Raw genomic sequence first — 13606 nt, 5'->3', positions numbered from 1 at the left:
TAATTTCTAAAGTATAAACCGTATAAGGACGTATATGTATAAAATATAAAAGCATAAAGGTGCTCTAAGTAGAGCGGCACAACGGAAAACCTACTTCTTCATCGCGACAAATTAATGTCGATACATATATATGCTTGTACTTCTCTTCCATTCATTCAATAATTGCACTTTAATGACCTCGTCCCTGCAGCCGCGGAAGGTAAATGTCCTCGCCACGTGCCTGGTATTGACCGATGATTACACCTTCTGATACGTAAGCACCTTGTGCGTGGAACATCATTTGATCTGCTTTTCTTCCTCGGGGATCATTAAAACGCCGTTACAGAATGGAAGCACGACAACTCTCTCTTTTGTAGAAGTATATATTTTTCTTTACCTTCTCGATTTCTTCGTTTGCTGTTTGGGAGAGCGCCGGCCCATGCCTACCGTGTTAACTGTAAAGTATCCGGCGTTAGCCATATAAACTGCCCTGAAATCACTACTAGTAGACATCGAGCTCAGCCCCACCGTGCGGTTGCTGCATCGGACATCAAGGATGGAAACGAGTTGCGCCAGACAGCCGAACTTGTCGTCCTTGTAAGCAGTCCTGTTTTGCCTTTGTTGGTTGTCTCGTGTTGGCCATGTATGGATCTTGTAGAGGTACAGTCTTTGTCAAAAGTAACCAGGCTGCATGGTTTGCTTCTGGCTCGTACAGTGGAGCCGTTACAGCTTACCTGAAGCTGAAATGGTCGTTTATGGCAAGGACTGAGGGTCTTCTTACCTTCCAACACCTTTTGATATTTAGGAAAGCCACAAGGGCTCCACTATACAAGCTAATAGCAAACCATGCAGCCAGGTTACTTTTGACAAAGGCTGTACCTGCGAATTGTTATACCAGCTCGAAGAAAGATCTCGTTTTGAATAGGAAGTTTCACTTATCTGATTCAGCTACACTGCGTTTTCCGCACTTCTGTATTTTTTTTCTCCTTTTGCAAGTGTGCGTGCTCTTGTGTGAGGGCATGTATGTAGGATGAGGGGGGGGGGGGGAGGCAGAAAGTGAACAAGTGCTCGACTTCGAAGCTTCTGTTTTAACGACCTCACCGTGATGTTGACACTAAGGCAGCTTCGGCTCCTTTGCAATGTGTTCGTGCAGGCATACTCCGTAACGCAGTACCTGACAGCCTAACTTCAAAGTGCTGCAATTTGCTGTTTTCTCGACCCTGTTAGCCGGTTTAATACCATTCGTATGCCTTCAGGAAGCGTATGCCATTTTTCTTCTGCCGTGATGTCGCTTGTCGTCTGAGCAGAGAGGATAACGTTTCATTGTGGAAAGAGAAAGACAGCTCTTCAATATATTTTTTTTTTCCTGAAAGGGCATGGTGTCAAGTATGCAGCAATACAGCTGGTAGAGTTCATTACTTCATCTTCTCAATACATTTTCTGCGTGCGCTGATCCTAGGCGGGAACATGTATGCCTGTGAGGAATCAGCATCGCTACTGTAGTTTGTTGTTCAGGGCATGAAACTGAGGAATATTTCGTCATTCAAGCGCCACAATGTTTTCAGTGCGATCACCCTGTCATTACGCTAGCTCAGATTAACCAATATTGCGATCATTCGAGACAAGTCATGCAGAGAGGAAAAGGACGTTGAAGAACTAATACGCCATTCTTAAGAGGACGAAGAAGAAGAAGAAGAATACGCCATGATCATGAATACATTTTTCAAAATTCACGTTTAATCCTATGAAAATTTTCTTATGTATACCACTACACCTTGGCCAATCCCCCCACGTGGGTATGTGCCATTATAAAGAGGTGAAGAAGAAGAAGAAGAAGATACGCCATGATGAGCGAAGGGCTGTCAATTTACACCACCTTTCTTCTTTTCACAAGAGGTAAAGAAGCTTCAGTTTTTTGAAAACTGTCTTTGTTCTTTCAAGACCTTGGCTGTAAGTTCTGAAAGCGTATATTATGGAAGCAACGAACCAGGAGAATTGGGCTTTAGCGAAGCGTTAAGTGCGTGCATTCGCTGATGACTGGCGTGCACATAAGCGCTATGATTTGCAAGAGGAAGTTGCTCGACTTGACACGAAGAGGATTGAATTTCGTCATTCGGGCTCAGATATTTAGTTTATCAGTCTCACTTGTCTGCCGAGTTGCTGAACGCCCTATTGAAATTAATTTTGATTATGTCCCTTCACCGAATGGCTCCCATCTCTCCATAGCTCGCGGTTGTGCCGAGGCTCAGCAAAACGTGCTTTCTCCGTACTCTCACCATGTTTTCTCGGCATCCGCGTCTTCAGTATTTGGCTCCTTTAGCTTAAGGAACATATTTATTTGTTACAATACTTATGCCCTTGCGAATGTATTTTCCTTGTTGGTATTTTGAGTTAATCAGTTATCTTGTATGCTTTGTTACTAACAAATGATTTTGATCATTAACCGACTGCCTCTATTTTACTTTTCCTGTGCATTCATGATAAGAGGTCCCAATTTAGTATTGACTTCGGATCCTCTTTCTGTATAACATTGCTCCATTCTTTGTACAACAATCAGGGATAATATATTTCAACTTCACCATCACATACCATTTGTAACGGGGAAGTGGGGTGACCAAAGATGTTATACAGAGAAGCAGGTCTTGCTTTCTTGCTCCATGCCCAATTGAGCAGTTATATCCATTTCCTATCAGTTCCCTTCCAGTACCTCGCTCAGTGACGTCCTTAGTGCCCTTCTGCAGTACACTTGCCGGATTCATAGTCATTGTTGCGGCTCGAGGTAGCGTGGCCATTTGTTGTTGCACCAAGGGGGCTCGTCCGGGATGAGGAACGGTCTGAACTTCGAAGTTGGAGATTACAAAAACAAGCAGATTTAATGGCAAGAAACTAAGACACTTATTTACAAAAATTTACAAAAAGAACAAGGAATCAAAAGATAAGAGTTCATAGCGTCGAGCGTCTGGATGAGCCTGTTACCCAAGGCTCAGAGCCACTGGATGAACCTATTGCCGAAGGTCCAGAGCGTTCGTGCCCACTTTGGTCGCAGGTTATATAGCCCAAGGCTCCGCCCTTTCACCAGGCGACAATCCATCGCGACACAAAAGATCGGCACTAGCACCGCCATCGAAGACCTGTTGAGCCCCCTCACTAGGTGGTAACTCATCGTGGCACAAAAGCTCGCCACCACACGTCACAGACGCAGCTGGCCAAGACACCTGTTGAGAGCCCGCACGTGGGAACTGGCGAGGATGAAGATAAGTCCGCACCACTGTAGCACTGACTTGGCCGCTCGCGTCCATCAAACACAGGTGTGGCAGGATGACGTCACTGACGCAGCTGGCCAAGACACCTGTGGAGAGCCCGCACGTGGGAACTGGCGAGGAAGATGCTAAGTCCGCATTCCTAAAGCATTGTGTCAGCCGCCCGCGTCCATCGAACACAGGTGTGGCCTGTTGACGTCGCAGCCGCAGCTGCGCAGACTTCCTCTGATTCGTTCCGGGTTTTTTTTTTTTTTAAGACGAGGGACACCCTTTCTTCTCCTGTCGTCGGTTGCTTCTCGAAGGGGAGGTCGTTTTCGCCGAGCCGAGTGTGGGAAGAGCCTCATCGGCCACTTCCCAGAAAGTCACCCTTTTCTGTGAGGTCATCGTGGGGTCAAGTTGAAGTCAAACGACCCGTCAAAATTTCCGCTACGTTGAATCTCCCTCCGTTTCATCTCGGGTCTCAAGATGGGTCGTAACATCATCAAGTCTTGATGAGTGAGACGAGAGGCAAAAGGGTTACCCCGAGAGGCAGCCCTATTCCTTCCAGCCAATACAGTGAGGTAATCAACTACGAGGAAATAGCTTTTACACATGCAAGAGCAACCTAACGCGCTGCACAGAACTACAGAAATGTGCGCGACTGCTCACTTGAGTGTTTTGCACAGTTCTCCTCGTCGACGGAAGCGATGAAGATGGCCTCGAGAGCCAGATCGCGGCTCTGCTTCCGGGCCTAATGGCGTGCAGCGGCGGAGCAGGAAGCGCCATGGGACCCGCACAGCGTTTGAGAGCTGAAGCCGTGCGTGACGTGCAGGTGAGCTTGGTGTGTAGGCACGTGTGTGTGTGTGTGTTGGTGTGTGTGTGTGCGTGCGTGCGTGTGTGTGTGTGTGTGTGCGTGTGTGTGTGTGTGTGCGTGTGCGCGTGTGTGTGTGTGTGTGTGTGTGTGTGTGTGTGTGTGTGTGTGTGTGTGTGTGTGTGTGTGTGTGTGTGTGTGTGTGTGTGCGCGTCTGTGTTTTGTGTCTGTGCCCATGCGTCTGTATTTTGTGGGTGCGTGCGTCCGTGCGATTCAATGACCTTAAAGTTCTTATAGACCACTCTTATAGATAAAGTTTTAGACAGTCCGTTGAGTGTCTATAGACTTCTGTCTATAAAGTCTATATACTCTCTACAGACAAATCCTAGAGAACAGTCTATAGGAAATACAAATGTCATAGACAGTCTATAGACAATATGTAGATTTATGGCCATACACTTTTAGTAGAACGGCGAATTCAGCGAGTTGGTACATCCTGAGGAGAGTATATTTTTTGTGTGCCGTGCAATACACCTTCAGTTGCTAGTCAGCGCCTGTACCGTCGTCTTCTTTTCTCTTGTCCCTGTTCCTGCGCTGTTTTCCTCAACTGTTAGTAGACTTTTGTCTATAGACAGTCTACAGACTATGAATAGACAAAAAGCAATATCTATAGGAAGTCAATAGAGTCAATAAGAAGACAATAGACTGTCTATAGACCATTTTTATAAGGGCTGCAGCCGCGCAGTTTGCACACTTTCTGTAACAATATGAAACGGTATCCAGGTGCCGATGTTGGCCTACACTCCAAACAGAAGGGAGTAAAAAGGGAGTAAGTTGTCTTCTAGCGCACACCCTTTTATAGAAGGGTGCGCGCTAGAGTACGGCTTACTCTCTTCTTCACTCCCATATAGGTGTATTAAAGGCGCAGTGAAGAGGAATCTGAACTCGTCTTTTTGCCCCGGGAACTCGATCTACACGTTCCGAGCATTCTTAGAAACTTCGATTCATTACCCTGTGTGGCCGATTGCCCTAATTAAATCGAATTAGCGTCCGGCTGCTGCCTTTCTTTTTTAATTCTCCCCGTACGGTGGGCGCAGTCGACCAACGCGTGGAGAGCCTTTCTCCCTGTACCGTGGCGGCTTGTCGCTCTCGCATCGGCGGAGTAATACGTAAAAATCGGTACTAGTAAATAGTGCGCGCTTATTTTCATTTCTGCGGGCTTATTTTGCGTATATATTATCTGCGAATGAAACTATTTATTCACGGAAACCTAAAAATCAAAATAAAGCGAAAGCAAAGCCTCTACGAAGCTGGCTGAAAGGCACTTCGCGCGTTGGTCGACTCCGTCCACCGTACGGGGAGAATTCAAAAAATAAAGGCGGGAGCAGTACGTTAATTCGTTTTAATTAGGTAAATCGGCCAAACAGGGCAATAAGTCGAACAGTTCAGGAGAGCAAGCTGCCGGGCTAGTTGGTGAAGCATATTTCATAAAATTCAGCGCAAATAAAACGGACAAGGGCCGAAGTAAGGGACGTGAACGTCTCTGCGTCTCTTACTTCATCCCTTGTCCGTTTTTTTGCGCTGAATTCTATATAACAATAAGTCGAAGTTTCTAAGAATGCTCGGAACGTGTAGATTGAGTTCCCGCGGCAAAAAGATGAGTTCAGATTCCTCTTCACTGCACCTTTAATATTCAGAGTTAACTGGCTGACGAAACCATCACATGAGCATGACATGGACAAGAGAAGTTGCTACGGTGCATGAAAGCCTGTCATAATGTAATCTTTACGGGCCTTAATTTGCTTTACGCACCTATCGCGCCTCGCTTCATTCGTTCTGTGAAATCATTAGAAAGTTGTCTTGTTTAATAGCTAATTTTGTTGTAGCGTTATGATAGGGGTCGAATTTATTCTACCTCAATTCTCAAGCGAGCTCGCTGATCAGCGGTTTCACAAAAGCAAGTGGTTTAGCCAGATTACGCTGAACTTTTTTCTTTGACCTGTGTTACCTGATTTTGTTTGCTCTCTACTTGACGCTACTTAGCCTCTGAACTTTCGACACGAGATGGCGATGCTTTCCTACCGTCTCGCCTAAGAGAGTCTTGAGTTCCATGCGATCAACTCAGGTCTGCTGCCTGCGGGAAGACGTACTCGAGCGTGTGGACGAAGTCGTCGTTCCGGCCTCGGGAGGAGGCAGTCCAGTTACGCTCACCAGGGCGGCGCTGTTCGACAACATGGCCGCGCAGCCCGACGGACGCTATGGATGCATCGCTATGGTTCAGAACCGGACATCGGCTGCGCGAGGAACCGAGGCTAATGGCGACAGGGGAGTGACCGTCGTTGGGAGTAAGCTTCCAGCTGTCCAGCAGTTTCTATCGGAGATGTTAACGCATACAACCGCTTTGCTTCCTCTGAACCACTGGCTTCCTCAGTTTGGAATCATTGTCGCGAGGTTGCTGCCTAAGTGCTTTAGTTATTCATGTAATTGCACTCACCAGATTCAGGAAGCGCCGATTTAGAAGGAGTTCGGTAAATTCTCTAGGAGCGGGCAAGATTCATGACAGCACATTTTCGCTGTCTTGTATTCCCCTCCCTTGATAATTTTGTCATCGCCAAGGACCATCTACCACACCCTCTCTCTACCATGAGCTGGAGAAGTTAGTCATATCGAACGTCTTCTTTCTCGTTACGCCCGCTCGCTTGATCGGGTGCCTGCAGATGAAAACTATTCAGTGCCCCTGGGGGCACTCCTGAGTTTAATCATTTATTTGATTTTTTTTTTATTTTAGTAATCCTGCAGGCCAATACTTTGGCCCAAGCAGCAGGGGGATTTCACAAGCAAAAAGAAATCTCAGAAAAATGTACAAAATGTGACATGAAATGAACATATCCGTTTAACGAGCTTCCTTCCGCCTTGCTTGTACACGGTACGCAGCTAAAACTGCAGGTTTATGTTCGCTGGGACGCCAAATGATTTTGCTGCATTCGTGCATTGTTCACAAAAACATCTTAACCTAACCGTGCTCATTGGTTTGTATAGGGAGGGGGATGAGGTAGAGTTTTGGTGATGAGATTGCTTATAGTGGAGGCATTGCGTCACTTGACTCAACATCTTAGTTCGTTACGCAAGTATGAACAAATATTGGGTAGTCATCCGGTTTTAAGAGCCCACAGACGACTGCAAGCGTACTAAATCAATAACCGAGGAGTTTTTTGCCAATTTTGCTATGCTGATTCACTACATTGTTTCTTTTCTGTTGCAGCCATTCTTCCGCCTTGTGCTGACGGCTGGCGGTGCAACTCCGCAATCGTCCACGACAAGTGCACTTCGGTCTGCCGCTGCCCGTTTGGAATGCACGCAGTCGAAGGCATATGGAGGTGTAGGGACTCCCGAGGTAAATCGTCGTAATTTTCTGCTTAACTCGCAATGTGTCGTGACGTGCGGCATAAAGGGTAGCAATCGGGTCGATATTAAATACTTCTCCCGTTCTCCCACCTACACACTATCTATGCCGTCATCGCAAGATGAAAATAAAATATTGGCAAAAATCAACGGTCAGAAATTGAGCGGTCAGAACTGCTGGGTTTTAATCAATGTTATTAAGCTCTTCTCATTGCATCCTGCACTGGTAGTCTATGTCCAAAAGTAAGAAATCGTGATGTCTGAAGCTAGACATCACACAGTTCCATCTAAATACCGATCAGCTTTACGTAATTTTTATAGCTTTTGTATCCGGCTTCCCATCACATGCCCTGTTTAAGCTCCCAAAGAGGTTGGCTGTAAGCCTGTTCAATCGAGCAATCAACGCTTCATGCTTCAATTGAAACGTGTTTAAAATTTAACTAGGTTACAGAGGTGTGGTAAAATCAACTTACTAATGGCCGTAGTGTTGTATCGTGGTTAGAATCCAGGGTCGCATTCAAGTTCTCATGTCATGTTTCGTCTCGTAGACAGTGACTGGTTCGCATGAGGAAGATTTTTACCTAAATATACCGGCTTTCATTGGCATCGCGGGACTCTGAAGCGTTCAGGGTCATTTCTTTCAACGACTACCCAGATTACCCCATGAGATGTCACCCTTGCAAAACCAGCTAACGGATTCAATGCACACTCGTATAATGTTTAGTAATGCCTTTTAAAGCTTGTTTCAAAGTGCCGGTAAGTGCTCTTGATAGTGTATATTTAGCCTTCCTTCGATGTTATTTGACCTTCCCCAGTAGTTTTCGATCACTCACTGCGGTTTAGAATCGACAGATTCAATTTTGTATTCCGTCTATTATCGATCAATTTTATTTCCAGAACCCTCGCGAGTAGAGCTCGAAGTTCTGGACGAATACGGAGGCCGCTACGACGACGGCGATCGCGTTCTGGTGCTAATGCACGACACGTTGGTCCTGCGCTACCGCTACGAAGTGAACGCTGATGCCACTCTACTGGAACAGGTAAGGCCAACCCTTCGTCAGAGTGGCAAGCTTCTTGGCATATTTTGTGTTACAAGTCGGCTTGACGAAACGCGTTCGAAAGTTGCAGTCAAAAAAATGGGTGAGGCTTAAATTGGTTAAGCCTGGAGAATTCGAAGCATCATCGTGTCGCGTAATTTGGAGGCGCACAACCACAGCGACGGCGCAAGGTGGGCCCCCGTTTCTCCACTGTCGTGACGTCGTCGTGTCACGTGGTGTGACGTCATGTATCACGTGATTTGGAGGCGCACAACCACAACGACGGCGCGAGGTGGGCCCCCGTTTCTCTACTGTCGTGACGTCATCGTGTCACGTGGTGTGACGTCATGTATCACGTGATTTGGAGGCGCATAACCACGGTGAAGGGCTGAAGTGGTAGCTAAAGTAGTATGCTTCGCATAAAAAACTGAAAGCTTAACTAACGTGCCCGCCGCGGTGGCTCAGTGGTAAGGCGCCCGTCTACCGAGCCGGTGTACCCGGGTTCGAACCCGACTGCGGCGGCCGCGTTTCGATGGAGGCGAAACGCAAGAGGCGCCCGTGTGCTGTGCGATGTCAATGCACGTTAAAGATCGCCAGGTGGTCGAAATTATTCCGGATACCTTCACTACGGCACCTCTTTCTCTCTTTCTTCTTTCACTCCTACCTTCCTCCCTTCCCTTACGGCGCGGTTCAGGTGTCCGCCGAGATATATGACAGATACTGCGCCATTTCCTTTCCTCAAAAACCAATTTACTTAACTACCGTCGTTGGGCTAATAACCTTTCTGCGTAATTTATTCAACGCATAATTAGAAAAGAGCGAAGAAGAAGATCAAAGCGCTGCGTTCTCAAAACTCAAACCTCAATCTGAAATACATCTCAAATTTTCACCTTTCTACTCTTGTCCATGCTACTTGAGACAGAGATTTAAAGTATACCCTCGTGTGGAATATCAGAAAACTTAACTAATACCGCAAACCAGTCAGGGCATTATTCAGTCTGCCTAACTCGACAATCAATTTCCCGTGAAAGCGAACTCAAGAAAACTCCTGACTTGCTTTTCAGAATAAGCAGGCAAATTATCTTAGTTTCGTCCGCTTACGATGCGCCGGTAGACAATTCGAAATCCTAGCTCAAGTTCCGTGAGACGCCCTGTATATGCAGCCCAAGAGAGAATTTTTGCTTGCTGGTCCTGCTTCCCACTGGTTCTTTTTACGCCGTGTACGCGTCTACTTCGTCACATACCGAGTTTATAAAACGTCTGTTCGAGTATTTCTGGAGCTGAACTCGTTCCAAACAGCCATTTCATGCGTGACACGTCGGCGCAGGTCTCCGGGGAGGAACCATGGAGACGTTCCGTCATGTTCTCGTCCAATACCGGCGGCGTTCGGCGTCACGAAGGCACTCTCGTTCTCTGGGAAGTCAGCCGACCCCTCGCCGTGTTCGTGCAGGTCGCTCTGCACAGCCGGCCTCCGATGACCAAATCCGTGATGCTGAATCTAATTGTCGTCCGTAAGTGGCCCTTGGAAACGTTGTCCTGGACGGTAGGAACAGCGTGGGGAGTGAAGCGACACCGCTTTTGAAGTGCACTAACACGACGAACTGGATCGGTCCTTCTTATCACGTACTATCGCGTTCAATATGACTTGCAACGCCAGGCAGCGTGGCAGGAGCAGTTAAGGCCGATTCACACGACGGACCGTTCGCCCGCGGCCCGCGCACTACGTGTGCATACGTCAGCACTTTGAGGGGCGCGCTGTCGGCCGCCATCCATCCATGCATCCAGCGCGCCTCTCAAAGTCCTGACGTATGCACACGTAGTGCGCGGGCCGCGGGCGAACGGTCCGTCGTGTGAATCGGCCTTTATCGGAATCATGGTGGGGCCGGCAAGCGGCGCGCTTGAAAACGAAAGGGAAATGATTTTGCTGTTCCAACACTTACCCATCTCCCCTCTGTCGTCTGGCCTAGAAAGAGGCATAGCGTTATCGCATCGCCAACGCAAGAGCGGCGACATTTGCGTGACAATGCAAGGCGCATGTCGCAATTGATATCAGATTGCGCAGAGCACACGACGCGGGGGATGCGGTTGACTGGTGGAACAGCAGAACTCTTGCCATTTTATTTTCAAGCACGCTGGTCGTTGTCACCACCGTGCGTTCGGAAAGCGCTGCGGCCACACGCTCGTGTGTTGCAAGTCTACTGAGTGCGATAGTGCGAGGGTGGCGTAAGTGATTCGCGGTGACGGACTAGCGTCAGCGCTCGACATGGACAAAAAAAACATGCTGCTCAGCTAGTTGGTTTCACAGCTAGCCCGTAACAGCCCGCAACGCCCCGTGACTTCCCCTGAACACGCAAAATCTGCTTAAATGGTGAGGGGGAGAGCTTCCGATGACCGGACGAACTTCGCAGCGGGCCACAGCATTCTAAAGCTGCCTCGGAAGGAGTAGACTTATGTACTACTGAGCCGTCTAGCTTGGCGAAGAAAATTTTTTCTGTCGTGCGCCTAAAGTGACAGCCACTTATGTTTGCATTCCTTCTTTCTAAATTTGAGTTGAACTGAAGTGAACGTCTTAGAAACAAATTGTCTGGCACGTGGTTCAGCCCTTCCAAATGCCTTTGCCCGCGACTCAATGCAGCCAAGCTAGCGGTCGGCATGGCTTGCCTGGAGGACGGGGACTGCCGCAGTGTGAACGGCCTGTGCGTGGAGCGGCAGTGCAAGTGCTCGTTTTCGCTCGACGTCAACGGAACCTGCGTGGTGGTCGGTGAGTTGGTAGCTCCAGTTTCTGGAAGAAGTTTCACAAACGAGCATGCGGCTCTTCCAAGCTTTCAGTCGCTCAGCATGCTGGCATTAGTATTTTCCGAGCTGTTGGGAGAGCGCCACAGACCAGTGAGTTTCCGAAATGCGCAAATTCCTCCCAGCAGGAAGCCTGCGGGTGTTATTAGCACTCCACAAAGTGTGGGTCTTCGTCAACCTTCCTTCTTTTTCTTTCTTTATTTTCACTTCAATTATTACAAAATGTTTGCAAAAACTGCTGGGCCAATAGCCGAAGCTAGTATAGGCCCAATGTACTCTTTTGTTATTACAGCAACAGAAGTACCAACATGAAATTTGGTTATAAATGATCAGTGACTAAAGTGATAGCGAGCAACACTCAACAGCAGACATAAAAACATTAACAAGCATAACCCTCAGACTTCGAAAAGTAGAAGCACTTAATAAAAAACAGGAAATTGTTAGCCATAGTAATTTCAAGTGGTACACTATTCCATACTTTCGCCCCGCAATATTGAATTCTGTAAGACTTTAGCTCAAATTGTCCGGTCCATTGTATTCATTCACTATGGCGAGGTGATGTATTTCTGGAAATAAGCTAGTCGATTATTTCGTGGGTATTACCGTAAACTCGCAAACTGATGTGTGCTCAACTCTTGATAGCCTTGCTGTGCTCTTTGCTCTCATTTTGTCAGGCTGCGAACGGAACGAAGAGTGCGCGAGGATTCCGGGAACGGTGTGTGTGGAGTCGACCTGCCAGTGTCCCACCGGCAGCGAGCTCAGGAACGGCAGGTGCCGGCATCGGGGTAATTGCGAAGCACCCCTGTCTCTTTTTCTGCTGCGTTCGTCCGATTTGGCATCTCTGTGCGTCTGACTATAGGTGAACACAATGGTTTCACACCACGTTGAAGCCATTGAGCGTCCTTAGCCTGAGAGGCCACGATGGCCGCACATATGACCAGACTAAACTCTAAAGTTCTTTTACGCTGCGATTTACATAGCGCGTTAGCGATCCCGAGGTGCTAAATACTCCATAGCCCTGCAATATCAGTTGTCCTGTATTGCCTAGTTGTAGTAGTGAAAGCGTTCCTGGTACCAGGCAAAAAAAAATAGTTCTTGTTGAGGTGTTCGTTACCTACACAGCCATGGAACGGCTTGAGGTGTTAACGAGCTAGCAAGACAAGTAGCAGGTAGACGGTGCTGCTGAAGAAACATTACGAGTTTGCAAAGTAGCTGGGGCTGTTCAACTAGGCAAGACCAGAGGATGTCTCTTCCTCGGCAGCACTGAACAATTAAACCAGCAGATGCATCCAGGCACGCCTGAGATGTAGTCATGTCAACAGGCCAGCGTCATTGTTGTGGAGCCAGTTTTCATGCACGCGAATAATTTGTATGCCTGGCCACTCCAAAGTTATCCCTCCTTCAATGCGTAAACTAGTCCGGGTGCCGTAGTCATTGTAAATAAATAGAAATAATAAACAAAATCGTGGACGTGCGGGGCGCGTGTCTTCTCATCACGCAGCTTGCAAGAATCACTTCGAATGTGCACGTGAGCGCCTACACACAGTCTGCTTCCGGAACTCCTGCCTCTGCACCCACGGTCTCCGAGACGTGGACGGAAGTTGCACGCCCATAGGCGAGTACTGCCTCCGCGTCTCTCCAATTCTTCGAAGATTTTCTCGTTTACTTTGTTCTGAACCGATGCTTGGAGAGAAAGCGAACTTGGGGTTCCTTTTTTTTTCTCTGTACATCAGTCTCCACGATAGTCGTGACTGCACCAGTTCCATTTGGTACGAAGGAAAGCTTCATTTCGGTGAATTTTCTGGGTGCGTTGATAGGTGTACCGAGGTTCTGGTGGAGTTTAATTCAAGGCTGCTCTCTAAGATGTCACGTTATCTATATCTGGCTGTGTCATTATCAGTGTGTCTTTGAAGCTTGTCCTGCAGGTCGCCTTCTGTTTCAATTCAGAAAATAAGCCCTTAGTCAGGTAATGAAAGGTGGAAAATTTAGCGAGCTTCCATGTTGTGAAACACCACTCGAGAAACCCTAGAAAAGGGGCACGATAGTGATGTGGTCCCTTAATTACGGCCGCATTGTTTTAGGGATGTAACGCTAAGTGAAATAAAACTGCACAGGTCTAGGTTGTTTTAAACTTTGTTTTGCCCATAACCTGGTCCTAGGGGCATGCTTCTTGGGTGAGGCGACCGCAGCCCAAAGGAGGCTAAACTGCACAGACCACTGAGCTCTAATTACGTAATAAAAGTTACTAAAAATTAACGCTTGATATAAAGAGGAATATAGAACTCTTGTAGCTTAGGAATACACAAATGGCAGCGCTGGCAGGAAAAAGATGTTATAGAAAGGAT

At 47.5% G+C, this 13606-nt stretch overlaps 1 protein-coding gene across 1 annotated transcript; it reads left to right on the top strand.

Moving 5' to 3' along the window:
* The first annotated feature begins 1446 nt into the window (after positions 1-1446).
* LOC149365965 (uncharacterized) lies at positions 1447-11224 on the top strand. The gene is made up of 6 exons (XM_089569510.1): positions 1447-1456; positions 3905-4050; positions 6155-6374; positions 7292-7423; positions 8329-8471; positions 11104-11224. The coding sequence occupies exons 1-6, from the start codon at positions 1447-1449 to the stop codon at positions 11110-11112; spliced, it is 660 nt and encodes a 219-aa protein (XP_089425636.1). The 3' UTR covers positions 11113-11224.
* The last annotated feature ends 2382 nt before the right edge of the window (positions 11225-13606 follow it).

Source organism: Amblyomma mixtum, chromosome 1, assembly GCF_055824585.1.
Source record: "Amblyomma mixtum isolate Tamu chromosome 1, ASM5582458v1, whole genome shotgun sequence".
In the NCBI taxonomy this organism is placed as follows: domain Eukaryota; kingdom Metazoa; phylum Arthropoda; class Arachnida; order Ixodida; family Ixodidae; genus Amblyomma; species Amblyomma mixtum.
Note: the sequence above shows the minus strand (reverse complement) of the source record. Positions and strands in the feature narration are given on the sequence as shown.

What these genes read in the sequence shown, in the direction of transcription:
- LOC149365965 (XM_089569510.1), top strand. An exon ending in GGGAGTGACCGTCGTTGGGA is followed by an intron (nt 6,375 to 7,291) that starts GTAAGCTTCCAG and finishes TTTCTGTTGCAG; the next exon opens with CCATTCTTCCGCCTTGTGCT. An exon ending in GAGGTGTAGGGACTCCCGAG is followed by an intron (nt 7,424 to 8,328) that starts GTAAATCGTCGT and finishes TTTTATTTCCAG; the next exon opens with AACCCTCGCGAGTAGAGCTC.